Source organism: Phaethon aethereus, assembly GCF_964289735.1.
Source record: "Phaethon aethereus genome assembly, chromosome: 19".
In the NCBI taxonomy this organism is placed as follows: Eukaryota; Metazoa; Chordata; class Aves; order Phaethontiformes; family Phaethontidae; genus Phaethon; species Phaethon aethereus.
Window position 1 is genome coordinate 4,972,670 of NC_138595.1, and position 12,428 is coordinate 4,985,097.

The 12,428-nt window shown below is 66.4% G+C and overlaps 1 protein-coding gene across 1 annotated transcript in view; it reads right to left on the reverse strand.

Annotated features, from left to right (window-relative positions):
- Positions 1-1,080: 1,080 nt before the first annotated feature.
- Positions 1,081-12,428, reverse strand: part of ABR (ABR activator of RhoGEF and GTPase) — a gene marked incomplete at both ends in the record, with an annotated part of 28,855 nt that continues 17,507 nt past the window's right edge. The window contains 7 exons of the mRNA XM_082008778.1: positions 1,081-1,170; positions 1,357-1,504; positions 3,150-3,255; positions 3,556-3,690; positions 4,182-4,321; positions 4,574-4,683; positions 4,799-4,858. Of these exons, the coding sequence (XP_081864904.1) occupies positions 1,081-1,170; positions 1,357-1,504; positions 3,150-3,255; positions 3,556-3,690; positions 4,182-4,321; positions 4,574-4,683; positions 4,799-4,858 (789 nt within the window). The remainder of the gene's footprint in view (positions 1,171-1,356; positions 1,505-3,149; positions 3,256-3,555; positions 3,691-4,181; positions 4,322-4,573; positions 4,684-4,798; positions 4,859-12,428) is intronic.

The window sequence follows — 12,428 nt, forward strand, 5'->3', positions numbered from 1 at the left end:
CCCATTCTCGTGGCCATGGCCAGAACGCTGGTGCGCCGGCAAGCTCTGCCACAGGGTGCAGCCAGCGTCGGCAGCCCTTGCGGCAGTGCTGCGCTGGCAGGGGCGTGTGCACCTCGCTCCAGCAGAGATACAGGCATATGGAAACGGCAGGGAGCCTGTTCCCCGCCCGCCAGGGCTTCCTGGGGAAATTGTGAGATCCACGTGCCCTGATGGGACCCCATCGGTGCCAGAACACAGCCCTGGGGGTCAACGCGGGGCAGGGGGAGCAGACCTGCCCACCTGGCCTTCCCTTAAGCCTGCCGTGGATTGAGACCAGCACAGCACCACTCGCTCCAGCCTTGTGTGATGGGTTACCCCAAAACGCTACTTGGAGGCGAGATACAGCAAGGGACGTTTCCGCCATGCTACACGCACGCAGGCAAAGCACAAGGATAAGGGCTGTAAGAGTGGACTGGCCTGAAAGCACCCCGAAGACACGTGGCGAGGAAGAAGCAGCACCCCGCTCCTCTGTTCTCGTGGTCGCAGGTTTGCTCGGGCCAGAGCAGGATCCAGGCACGGGGTCCAACATTTGCGCAGGCAGCAAGCCAAAGCAGAGCTGGTCATCGCTGTCGCCGCGGAGGGAAGCCCGTGAGCTCCCAGCCTCTGAAGCGAGCCGGTGCTGCACATGCAGGCTTGGGGCAGGGGAGCTGGGCAGCGAAACAGGCACTCGTGGGACGCTGCAGGCTTCGAGCTGGGTGAGATGGGGGGTGCCTGGTAGGAGTGAGCAGGCAGAACGGAGTCCAGGAGAAAACTAGCCAAGGGGGAAGCCTGTTTCCACAGCCCTTGTCAGCCACTACCTCTTCCGTTGAACAAATATACATAAAAACAATTCTTGAACACAAGAAGGGACGTAAGACACAACTACTTTACAGAGAGGCACGGCGCCTGGGGCGGGACCGGGCCACTGGTACGCGATTGTACAGGAGCTGCAGGCGGCACCGTCCTGGGTCCGGGCCGGTCTCCCTGCAGGGGCTGTGATCCAGTCCCTGTCCCCCAGCAGGGAGCTGGGAGTGTTTGCAGCTGGTGCCTTCTGCCTGCAGGCTACACGTCCGTGGAGAAGTAAAGTGTGTTGCGTTTCAGCTCAGTGAAGGAGATGGGAGGATGCTGCAGGTAGTAGAGTAGGACCTGGACCTGTAGCAGGCAAATGGGGGGTGTTAGGCCAGATAGAGCAGAGCTGCCACCTCCCAGCTTGTCCCTGTGCAGCCACATCCAGCAAAGAGTGACAAATCTACCCAGACAGGCAGGTAAACCCCTCTGCTCCGCACCCCAGGGATGCTGGTGCAGGCTGCGGCCACACACCGCCAGCACGGCTCTTACCTGGGCCATCACATCGTGGGACCAGATGTCGGAGGCCAGGGTGAGGTGTCCCTTGCTCTCCCCCTCTGAGGGTCTCAGCAGCGTCGGCCCAAAGACCGTGGCCAGGTTGTGGAGAGACATTTTGTTGATGGGCTCCTTTTCAGCTACCCTGCGGGGTACGGGGGGAGAGGGAGCGTGAGCCCCTAATGCTGTTCTCCTGCAGCAGAGCAACCACGGGGCAACGTGGGGGGCACGCGCTGGTCTCCCTTCTCCCAGCCCCAGCAGGGCACCTCTGGCTTGCCTTTGCCCTTTGCGGCCCCCGGCAAACCCAGGTGCAGGCCGGGGAACTCTGCCCCTTTCACGGCCTCCGCCGGAGCCGCCGGGCCTGGCCGCGAGCCCCGGGTGTGATGTGGCAGCGACCAAGCCCTTGCTGCTTATGTGCTGCGGGGCCCCCACCCTTCCCGAGCCCCGGCAGGGTACGGGGAGCTCCGCGCCAGCCCGCGCCTATCCACACCCACTCCCCACAAAGGCTCCTGCCCCACCGGCCCTATGGGACCCCAGCCAGCCCGCATCGAGGGAACCAGGGCCACAACATTGCCATCTTAGGAGGCAGCTGCGCTCCCCGGCACAGGCTGCACGGTTGAGCCCTGGCCAGGGGAGCAGATGTGGGAACTGGCTGTGCCCAGTTCTCAGGATGGAAATGGATTTTTCCTTCCCCACCCCCCAGCATCAATCACTTTTTCTGTTTGGTTTTAGCCAAACCAGAGAAAAAAAAAAAGTTTAATGATGCAAGTAACATGAGCTGTGAGCCCCAGTCCCAAACTCATGGCCAGCTCCGGCCAGGCCCTGCGTGCTGCAGCGCTGCCCTGCCCACAGCCCCGTGCCCTCCATGGGTTTCGGACCCCAGCGAGCTCAGACCTGTCCGTCCCCAGGTTCAGATGGGCTTCACCTGGGCCAGGATAAAGCCTGGCAAACCATGCATTGCTGCACTTGCCCCGGGATGAGCGACACAGGGCGTCACCTGCACCTTGGGGACATGCCTGCAGAGCTGACTGTCTCTGGGTCTTGGCCACACACTGCAGACAAGTTACAGGCATTATTGCACTTTGTTTTGCAGGGGCTGCTGCTGGACTGGTGGGAAGGGACGCAGCACTCAATTTTCCCGCTAAGGGGGACACTGCGCAGCAACCAACTGTGCAGCTGCATGCCAGCTGCGGCAACCCAGAGCTGCACCATGCCAGAGGACGTGTGCTCCCTGCAGAGCTGACCCGCATCAACGCCCATGCACCGCACAGTCCCTGCTGGCACAATGGCCGGTGGCCCTGGGGCTCCGGGGGCTGCTCTGTGGGGCAGAACGGCTCCAGGATCCCTCCGGCATCCTACGGGGCCTGCGGAGAGGAGCTGCGGGAGCCAACACTGACATCAGCCAAAGGGACTGACGGCGTGCCGGGTCCCAGCCTGAACAGACCGCAGCCTGGCCAGGACTGGAGAACGTGCCGGAGCCCGGGGAGACAGGGCAGGTGGGACACACCAGGGGCTGCACCCTCTCGGAGGGGCTGGGGAAGGGCCACTCTGCCGCCTGCCCAACACCGCGCTGCTGTCGCTGGCCCCCGCTGCCGCCCGCAGCCCTGCTCTGCACCAGCACAGCACCATCTGCCTCCGGTTCGGGATCAGCTCACGGCCACGCAGGCACTGCAGGAATCAGACAGGGGCTCTACCTCCACTCACGTCCCATCCCCACGGCAAAGCGGCGAGACAGACCCATCCTGCACCTCCCGCCTGCGCCGGGCAGCCCCCCGCGAGCCGCACGTTACCTTTTCAAGTGCTCCAGCAGGAAGAGGAAGGTGATGAGGTTGGGGTCAGGCAGTGAGCGGAGAAGGTGCATCATGCAGTTCTCCTTGGCAGCAGGATCCGAGAGGGCTGCAGGCAAGGAGAGGGCTCAGGACAGGCACAGGTGACATCCTGTGCAGCAGCAGGACCCACCATGGCCAGACGCCTCCCGCAGCCAGTGCGTGAGCAGCCGGCCCTGCCCCGCAGGGCTCTGCCTGCACCCTGGGCAGCCGCACCACGAGCTGCGAGCTGGCCTGGAGCCATCGAGGACCGCCAGGACCGAGTGGGCCGAGCTGGGAAGGACCCTCAGGAGTCTCCCATCCGGGAGCAGGCAATGCCAAACAGAGCCACGCTTGGGCACCGACCCCTTCCCCATCCCCAAGCCCTTACCGATCCCCTCCATGAAGGCAGGGTAGAGTCTGTCAGTGAGGAGGGGCTCGGGCAGCTCGCGGAAGTACAGCTTCAGCGTGCCGGCAATGGCATTGATGTCCATGTCACTCAGCATGACCAGGATGTCCTTGTTATCTGTCCAGAGAACACCCATATGTGACACCTCCTGTGTGACGCCTCTCCCCCCCGCGTCACCCCAGCTATCTGGGCAGGCTGCCGGCTGGAGGGCAGGGACAGCACCGCCGTGTCCACAGCCCCATTTAGCCAGGCTGGGGCTGGGAAGAGCCGAGTGGTTCCCGCCTGGCTGGGCAACAGGACGCGGAACAATTTGCAAATCCATCTGCAGCATTGCCCTGACTCAGTGTCTCCCAGGAGCCAGCCAGGCGCGGCGGCAGCTCACAGACACCGAGGCACAAACAAGGCTGGAACCTCTGGGCGTTTGCTTTCCGAGCTATGCCCTCCTCCTCACGCCCAGCCCCTTCCTGGGCACACCAGTACATTTTGCACACATGCAGTGCAATAACCAGACCCTGGGCTTACCGGGCAGGGTACCGAGGGGTCTCAGTGCCTGTGAACCCTCCCAGGGGAACGTTATGTGAAGGGCAGCCGCCCCCCAGGACACTCACTAGCATCAAAGACAGCTTTCAACGCCTGGATGTCAGTGGCAACGCCAGAGATCCTGTAGATGCCGACCTCTTCGATGCCCCTCTTCTCCACCTCCTCGATGCACTGGCGCACGATGTAAGGCACCTTGGAGCGCTCGCGCCTGGCTCGGAAAGCAGAGCCGTAAGCAAAGATTCCCGGGGGACCCCGCGGCAGCCAGCCCAGCCCTGCAAACCCTGGGCCAGGGGCAGGACAGGCATGCTGGGTGGGAAGGATGGGGCTGGCGAAGGAACGGGCAAGTCCCCAGCAGAGAGCCAAAGCCAAGCTCTCTGGTGTTGGTGAGAGCAAGGGGACACGGTGCAACCCCACATCCACAGGGACCGGGATGGATCGGCCTCCCCAGCCCCACACGTACTTTGTCACAACGCTGATTTTGACCCCGAAGACGCCGGTCTGCTTTTTGGATGGGGTCCTCTTCAGGCTCATGTCTCTGCTCGTGAACTTCATGGAGAACTCCACCTTGATCTGCGGGAGACGGGGTGAGTCCCAGCAGCCTGTCACCTCCACATCACATGAAGGCACGGCACAGCCCCGAAGAAGGGGCCGCAATCAAAGCAAGGGGCTGTGGGTCCCTGCTTACCCCGTTCATCTCAATCACGTCCATGTGCCAGTTCTTCGTCTGCACAGCCTGCGGGTCCAGCTGCGGGGAGAGACGGTGCGTGAGCTGCCCCATGCCAGCCAGCCCCGCGGCCCCTGAAGCCCCTGACCCACAGCCAGTGTGGGGCATGGGACGTGTTCTTCCCTGGCAACGTGCTGCCCACAGCAGGAGGAAGGAGAGGGGACGGTCTGGGGTCCCTCTGGCTGTGCCCTGAAGCCGGGTGGGCTCAGCCTCCCCCCCCATCCTGCTCCAAGCCCCTGCGAGGCAGCGCTTTAACCCACACCCGAGCGGCAAGAAATTTCCAAGAAATTAGGACTATTTCTGGTGGTAGATTGATGAAACAGAACTAGGGCAGCGTTTTCCATGCAGAAAAACAACGTCTCCCCATAGCCAAGGCTATTTATAACCCCTGGGAATGACGGGCTCTGCTATTTCTGGCTTTGGGGCTAGCGGGGGACTCGGTGACGCGGCTCCGGCGCCCGGCCGCCCCGGCGAGGTGCTGGTGCTCCCAAGGCCCGGCACACGCCGCGGTGGGCGCTGGGCCCCGGGCCCCGGGGCTGGGCAGAGGTGGGCGCAGTTGCCTGTTGAGGCCTTTCGGTCCCCAGCTGGTGGTATCGATCCGGCCCCATCGATCCCCGTAATGCACGGGGCAGGCAGTGGGGCAGAGCCCGGCACTAATGTCCCCTTGGGGAAGGGGATGGGATGCGGGAGCTGGCAGGGGCTGGCGCTGGCTGCCGGGGCCGAGCGCACGCAGCTGCCAGGCGAGGCTCGCGCCGAGCGCGCGGGGTCACTCCTCAAGGACACGGGCGTTTCCTACAGCTGCTGGGTTGGGAGATGCTCCGGGCGAGCGCAAAGATGTCCAGGGCCGCTGCTCCAGCCACAGAGCTGCCGTTCCCCTGCCCCAGCCTCTGGCTGCCATGAAGCCACTACACATCACGATGGGAGGGGGGACCCTGCGACCCCTCATGTCCCTTCTTGCACGCCAAGACTGCACGCTCCCAAGGACAGGCTCGAGCTGCCCTGGCTCTCGGCACAGACCCACCTCCACGGCATCACCCGCCGCCCAGCCCCACGCCACCGTGAGCCCGAGCAGCTCCTCGGCGACCGCGGTGCCACAGGAAACGCTGCGGTCTCCAGCACAGCCCGGGCTCCCGACGTGGAGCCCTTCCTGGCGCTCCAGCCCGGCGCACGCGAGAGCCCGGCGAGCGCCGCACCGCCTCCTCCCCGCCAGCCCTGCGGCTGCTGGGAACGGCAGTGGGGGGAGCGGGAGGAGGAGGAGGAGGAGGAGGAGGAAGGCTGCAGCTGCCCTGGGCTCCCGTGGGGCCCCGCAGCAGGTTTGGACACCAGGCTCACGAGGCTGCAGACAGACCACTGCCAACCGCAGCCCTGCCGCTCCCCGTGTTCCCCGCCAGCACCGGAGTCCCCTGCAGCGCTGCCGCGCACCCACTACGGCCAAGGCCAGCCCAACGCTGCCTGTCCCATGGGGCTTTCACCCCTTTTCCCCACACAGCCCGGTCCCGCTCACGGCAGCGTCCGACCCAGCCAGCCCCCGGCAGCGAAGCCCTTTGCTCCCCAGCCGGGTCGGGCCCCCCGGCTCTGCAGCACAAGTTTAATTGCAACCACCACATGCACCTTCCCCGCCCCCCGGGTGCCCCTGGCGCTGATGGCCCTGGCAGCTCACATCTGGAAGGGCTTTAGCAGAGCTCGGAAGAAAGCTTTAATAAAAGCCAGGTTGGCTGCCGCCAGCGCCACGGACCCTGAGCCTGCCGCCTCCCCGCAGCCGCTTGCCCCTGGTTGGGCAGAATCATCCCCATCCGGCTCCCCACAGAACCCGGCATGGCCCAAAATTTGGGCTAGTTCAGCTGGCACCGCCGCCCTGAGCTCCCCGGCAGCTGGGGCAGGTCCCCGTGGACCCGCGGGGCACCGGCTGTGGCCCGGCCCCGGCGCTCCTCCAGCCCTGCCTGCCTGCAGCCCGCGCAGCAGGCAGCCCCGCCACGCTGCCCGCTCCCTGCGGGAAGAAAAGCCGCGGCCGATGCTTCGTCTCCAGGCGTGGGAGGACGGACGGGAGCATCCACCCACAGTGCCAGAGGCAGCTCCTGCCCACACAGCGCTGGCAAACACCCTGTCTCAGCCACCACCACCATCTCCTTCTGCTCCAAAGGGAGCTGCCTTGCTCCAGCACAACGCAGGGATGTCCCTGGCCGGTGGGAGCCACTTCTTCACTTGTGCAGGATGGCACAAGTGACGTGCTGCGGTCCCAGACGTCTCCTCTTCAGCAGCTCAGTGCTCAACCGGCTTCAAACGCCAGCCTGTGCCCAGGGAAACATCCCAGCCGGATCACCGGTGCCTCTCCAGGCTGCTCCCTCCTGTGTCTCAGGGGACTCTCGGCAGCAGCATGGCATCCGTGCCCAGGCCAGCATCCGTGGCGGTGCCGCTCTCATCCATGGCGAGGTGAAACACCCCCTGGTCCTGGCTGCAGGCATGTGCCATCATCTTGCTTTCCCAAATTAGCTGAAGGTGCTTGCTTGTAGGACAGGGCTCCCGGCTGCAGAGGGAAAGGCAGCAGCACGGCAGGCGATGAGCATCCCGGCACCCTGCAGAGCTTTGTGCGTCCCAGAGAGGCTCCAGTGGCAGAGGGACCCCCACAGCCCCTGCCTGCTGCTTGTCTTGTGCACGGGGCGACTCGGGACCCGAGGGGACGAGGCCACATCCTGGGATTTTGTCCTCAAGGCACGTGTGGGCCATGCACCGTGGATACAGCTCTTGCACAGGCAGCGGCAGCCGAGACAGACCCAGGCAGCGCCGGGTCCCCGGGGCTCTCGGGTAAGGGGCTGGGATGGCTCCAAACCCTCACAGCAGCTCTCGAGGTCCCCGAGCGCTGGGCTGCTGCGGCGGGGCAGGGTCTGCCAGGCTGGGCATGTCCCTTCCTCGTGCCCGTGAGGTCACTCACCCGTCAGCCCGGGGTGAAGCCATCAGGAGCAAACCGGTGACTCAGCCGGCGAGGCCGTCTCACCACGGCCCTGGGGAGTGGGATCCCTGGGGAGCTGCTACAACCGGTGTCGCCTCCCATCAGCACAGCACCCATGGACACCCTAGCCTGGCCTCCCACGGCTGCCCCGGCTCCGGCGGGCAGGTGCCCCCACCAGACCCCTGCACCGGCAGCTCCCTCCCCAGGGACCCGGCGGCCCCTGAGCCACTCCATGCCGTGGGGACAGAACAGTCCCCACACCACGAATGCTGCCGGTGGCAAAGCACAGCCCCCAAAAAGCGGCGATTCACAGCCCCGTCTGAGAGCGACCTGAGCAGCAGCAGGCACTCGCAGCACGCCCGGACCGTGCACAGACCCGCCGGGGCCGCATCCTGCCCCTGCAGCTCCAGTGCTCCCAGTTGGCAGCAGGCAGGGAAGCCGGTGGCTGTGGTGGGGACGCGTGGGGCTGGAAAACAAAACCCCCTCACCCCAGCAACAGCCGGCGGCAGCCGCCGGGCAGCTTCCTCGCACAGCCCTCGCCGCCCCTTAATCCCCTCTGCGGGAGCGGCGGCAGAGAATCGAGGTTAATGCCGCTGCGTCACAGGCAGCCCCGCTGCCGAGCGAACCTCAGCCCCGCCGCCGCCAAACCGAGCCCCCATGTGCCCAGGCAGCTCCTGCCCGCGGTCGCAGCTGAGCCCCGAGCCAGCAGCTCCCCACGCAGGGGTTCCCGCGGAGGGAAACCCCCGGAGCCCCCTGTGAGACCGCAGGGGCTCTGGGACAGCCTGTGACGGTGCTGTCCCCCTCCCTTCTCACCTCCGTTGCCCACCCCTGCCCTCCGTCCTCCCCCAAAAACAGGCAGCACAGGCTGATGGGGCTGTGACTCGGCTGTGAGCTGGGGGAAGCCTGGACGGACCCGGGGTGGGCGAGCTGCAAACCAAGCAGCTCCCTGGTGAGAGGGGGTACGCAGGCACCGGGTGCTGCAGCACCCCAGGAGCCCGGCCGTGGGCCAGGGCAGGGGAGCTCCCCCCTCCTCAGGACCCCCCAGCACAAATGGCTCAGCCCCCCAGCACACAGAGGGAGAGGGAAGGAGGAACGAGCACCCCACAGGCTGCTAACTGCTTCTAAGAGCTCCCAAAGCACCCAAACAGCCTCCCCGCTGCACGAACAGACGCCACAGCCCTCTCTGCACAAGCAACGCAGCCCCCCCCATATCAGAGTCCCCCGCACCCCACAAAGCCACCAGCCCAAAAGCCACAGCCACCACACAGAGCAGAGCCCGGCGACACGGCCGAGCCCTCCCAGAGCCCGTTTGGTGTCTGCCACCGCCCCCCGCAGCCGTCCCCGCCGCGCGCCCCGAGAGGCACCTTCTGCCGGAGCAGCTTGCTGCGCACCCTGCCCCAGAGGCGGGCGCCCGTGTTGGGGGGACGCTTCCCCTCGGGGTCCTCCACGCCACGCTCCGGCCGCTCGCCCACGGGGCCGGGGCTGCCGTCCGGCTGCACCAGCACCTCCGTCATCGCGACGACCGCTTCAGCTCCGGGGAGGCGAGATGAGGGTGGCCGGGAGGGCCCGGGGTGGGGGGGCCGGGGCTGGGTTAGGACAGCACCCACATCCCCTCTGCTCCGGGCGGGAGGTCAGCGGCGGTCGGGCCGGCTGCGGCCGGCGAGGGGAGCCCAGCTGGGGCGGCGAGGAGGCGAGCGGCCGGGGCTCATCTTCAGGGTGTGAGCCAGGCTGGCGAGAGGCGCTCGGCAGCCCCAAAAGCCTCCCTCCCCCTGCGAGGAAGTGACTCAAAGGCAGCCCCCCCCGGCGGCCCCCACGCGTTTAACTCTCGCCCTGCCGCCCGCCGCTGCGCGGGAAGGCTGGAGGGGCTGCCCGGCCTCCCCGCTGCCGTTATCCACCGTTATCCATCGTTATCCGCTTCCCTGCGCCATCGGTGGCCGCAGCCCCAGGAGGCATCGCTGCTGTCGGCCGCAGCATCGCCGGCTCCGCGGAGGAGCCAGGCTGACCCTCCCGGTCTCGGCAAGGGGCACAGGGACAAGGGGCTTCTGGGGTCTCCTGCCAGGCCTAGGGACAAGGGGGGACCCCCCCCTGCACCCCCCAGCCTGCCCTGGCCTTTGTCAGCCCCACGGCCAGGGGGTGATGTGGTGGGGCAGAGCTACAGGGCAGGGGCATGGGGTACAGGCAGGGCTCTGCCCTGCACCCCAGCCCTGGAAGGGTCCCTGCCTGCCTGCCCACCCTGACAGGCGGGGACATGGCGAGGTGCAGGCTTGGAGGGGGGGGCTTCACTGCCCCCAGGTCCAGCCCTCAGCAGCCCCCTGAGTCCACATGGGTGGACTGTGGGTGCACCCTGTGGGTGCCTGCAGGTCCAGGGAGCCCCGACACCACAAATCTCCCCCTCCAGGGCCTCCGGCAGCCCAGTGCGAGGGGAACAGACAGACAGACAGACAGCTATTCCCTGGGCAGGCACCGTGCCCGTGACAGCACAGGCTCCACTCCAACAGCCGCATCCCCCCTGTGCACCAAATGGGGGCTGGGGAAGGGGCTGCTCCATGCCCCCAGCATCACCCCAACACCCCTTCGTGCACCACTGCCCGTCTCCTCGCCTTCCCCAGGGCGTGGGTGCCAGATGCAGCCTCTCCCGTCCGCAGTGTGGACACAAGCACTTGCAGCCTGCTCTGCCTACCCCCACCGCCTGTCTGCCACCCCACCACAGCACCGGGCACCCCTGCCAGCACCCACCAGCTACAGCCCAGCTGCTGGGAGTGACTGGGACAGCTCAGAGCGGGGCTGAGCCCTGCAGCGCCGGAGACGCAAGCCCCCCATGGCACCTCGACCCTGACCACGGCACATCCCAGCCTTGGAAACCACAAACAAAATGGGATTAATGACACAATAAAACAGGGTTAATGCCAACCAGGAGCGGCGGAGCTGTGTCTGTGCCCACATGCACCTGCCCACAGAGTAGCTGGTGCCGCGGCCGGGCCCATGCGGGGTCCGACGCTCGCCACGCCGCAGACCCCTCGGGGCTCATTGCCAGGATGCTCGAGGAGGCTGGTGCCAACCCCAGCCCTTTCCATGGACCCAGCCGCATCCTCTGTGCTAGCAGGACTGGACTCCCACCCGTGACACCTCAGGAGGCCCCACTGCTCCCCACAGAGGGACTGCAGCATCTCCCTCACACGCTGACCCGCTCCCACCAGCTCATGATGCCGCTAAGCTGCTTTCGTGGCCAACCCACGTGCCTGGGCTGTCAGATTAGAGCTGGGCAGCGGGCACAGCACCGGCTGCGTGGGGGGGTTCGGCCATCCTAGCAGCCCCCTGCACACCATGGGCATTTTCTGAGCTGCTGACCCCGGCGCTCCCAGTGTCTCCCACACCTGCTGCTAACTGGAACCAGCAGCAACCCGTGACAAGCCCAGAGACTAGCCGGGGCAAGGACCATCCGGGGCAGCATTGCTGCCCGAACAGCTCGGGGCTGAGGGCAAGGGGACAGTGCTGGGCCTTGGCCACAACCCACAGCCCCAAGAGCAGCAGTGCCCATCCTGCCCCATCCCTGCCCCGCCACCCACACCCTCCCGGGGCTGGGGCCAAGCTGTGGGTCTGGGTGACAGCAGGACAGCCCCAGCCCTGACACCACGCCATTCAGCCGGGTCCTCTTTGGGATAAGCAGCCCTGGAGCCTCCTCTCTCTCCCTTTTTTCCCCCCACGACTTTTGCACGGCGGGGACAGGCTGTGCTGTCCCTGTCCCAACCCCTGCGTCTCCCAGCGTGACTCATGTTTGTTGACCCAGGCTATTTCCGAGAGCACAGCTGGGCCGGTCCCTGTGGGGCACCGAGTCCCTTCCCTGCCCCATCCCTCCCGCCTGGCCCAGTGCCACCCCCACACCACCGTTTCCCCATGGAGGGGGTAACAGACGGGTGATTTCAAGCATGAACAAGCTGCTGGTGAAGCCGAGCCCCCATCTCCCATCCTGCACCCAGTGCGGTGCTGTGCCCCCGCAGCATCCCCTTCCCAGCAGCATTTCCGTGCTGCTCCCCACTCCCCGGGGACCTTCCCTCAGCCACTTTCCCACGGAGCAGACAGCGGCGCCGGGCCCTCTGAAGTGGCCTTGGGTTGGGGGGGCATGTGCCAGACATGAACACATGTTCCCCCCCAACACAGGGGGAAGGCAGCCGGACCGGGGTTCCCCGCCAGGAACACCCTGGCACCCCCATCCCAAACTGTCCCCGCTGCCCTGGGCCTCCCTGCAGCCTGGCCAAGGTGCTGGGAGGTGTGGGGGCTGGGGGCTGCCTGCCCCCCACCTCCATCTTCCTGGTCCTGCTCACCTGGGAGCATCTCAGGGCAGCCCAGGCCTCCATCCTCTCTGCCTGGCAACCGCCAATCAGAGGTGGCTCAGCCGTTGCCCTGGAAACCCCCGTTGCCATAACAGCGGCTGATGGAGGCACAGGGGAGGCAGATGGTGGCAGAGGGGGACAGGGGACTGCGCGCTCAGAGCCCTCCCTGGGGCGGGTGCCAACCCCTCCCTGCAGCCCCCCCGGCCGGCAGCACTGAGAGTGGCAGGACGGAAACCCTTCCAGCCCAGCTGGGGCTGGACGCACATCTGGGGGCGGCCGCCAGCTTTGCCACCTCCCCAGGACCCCCTCTCAC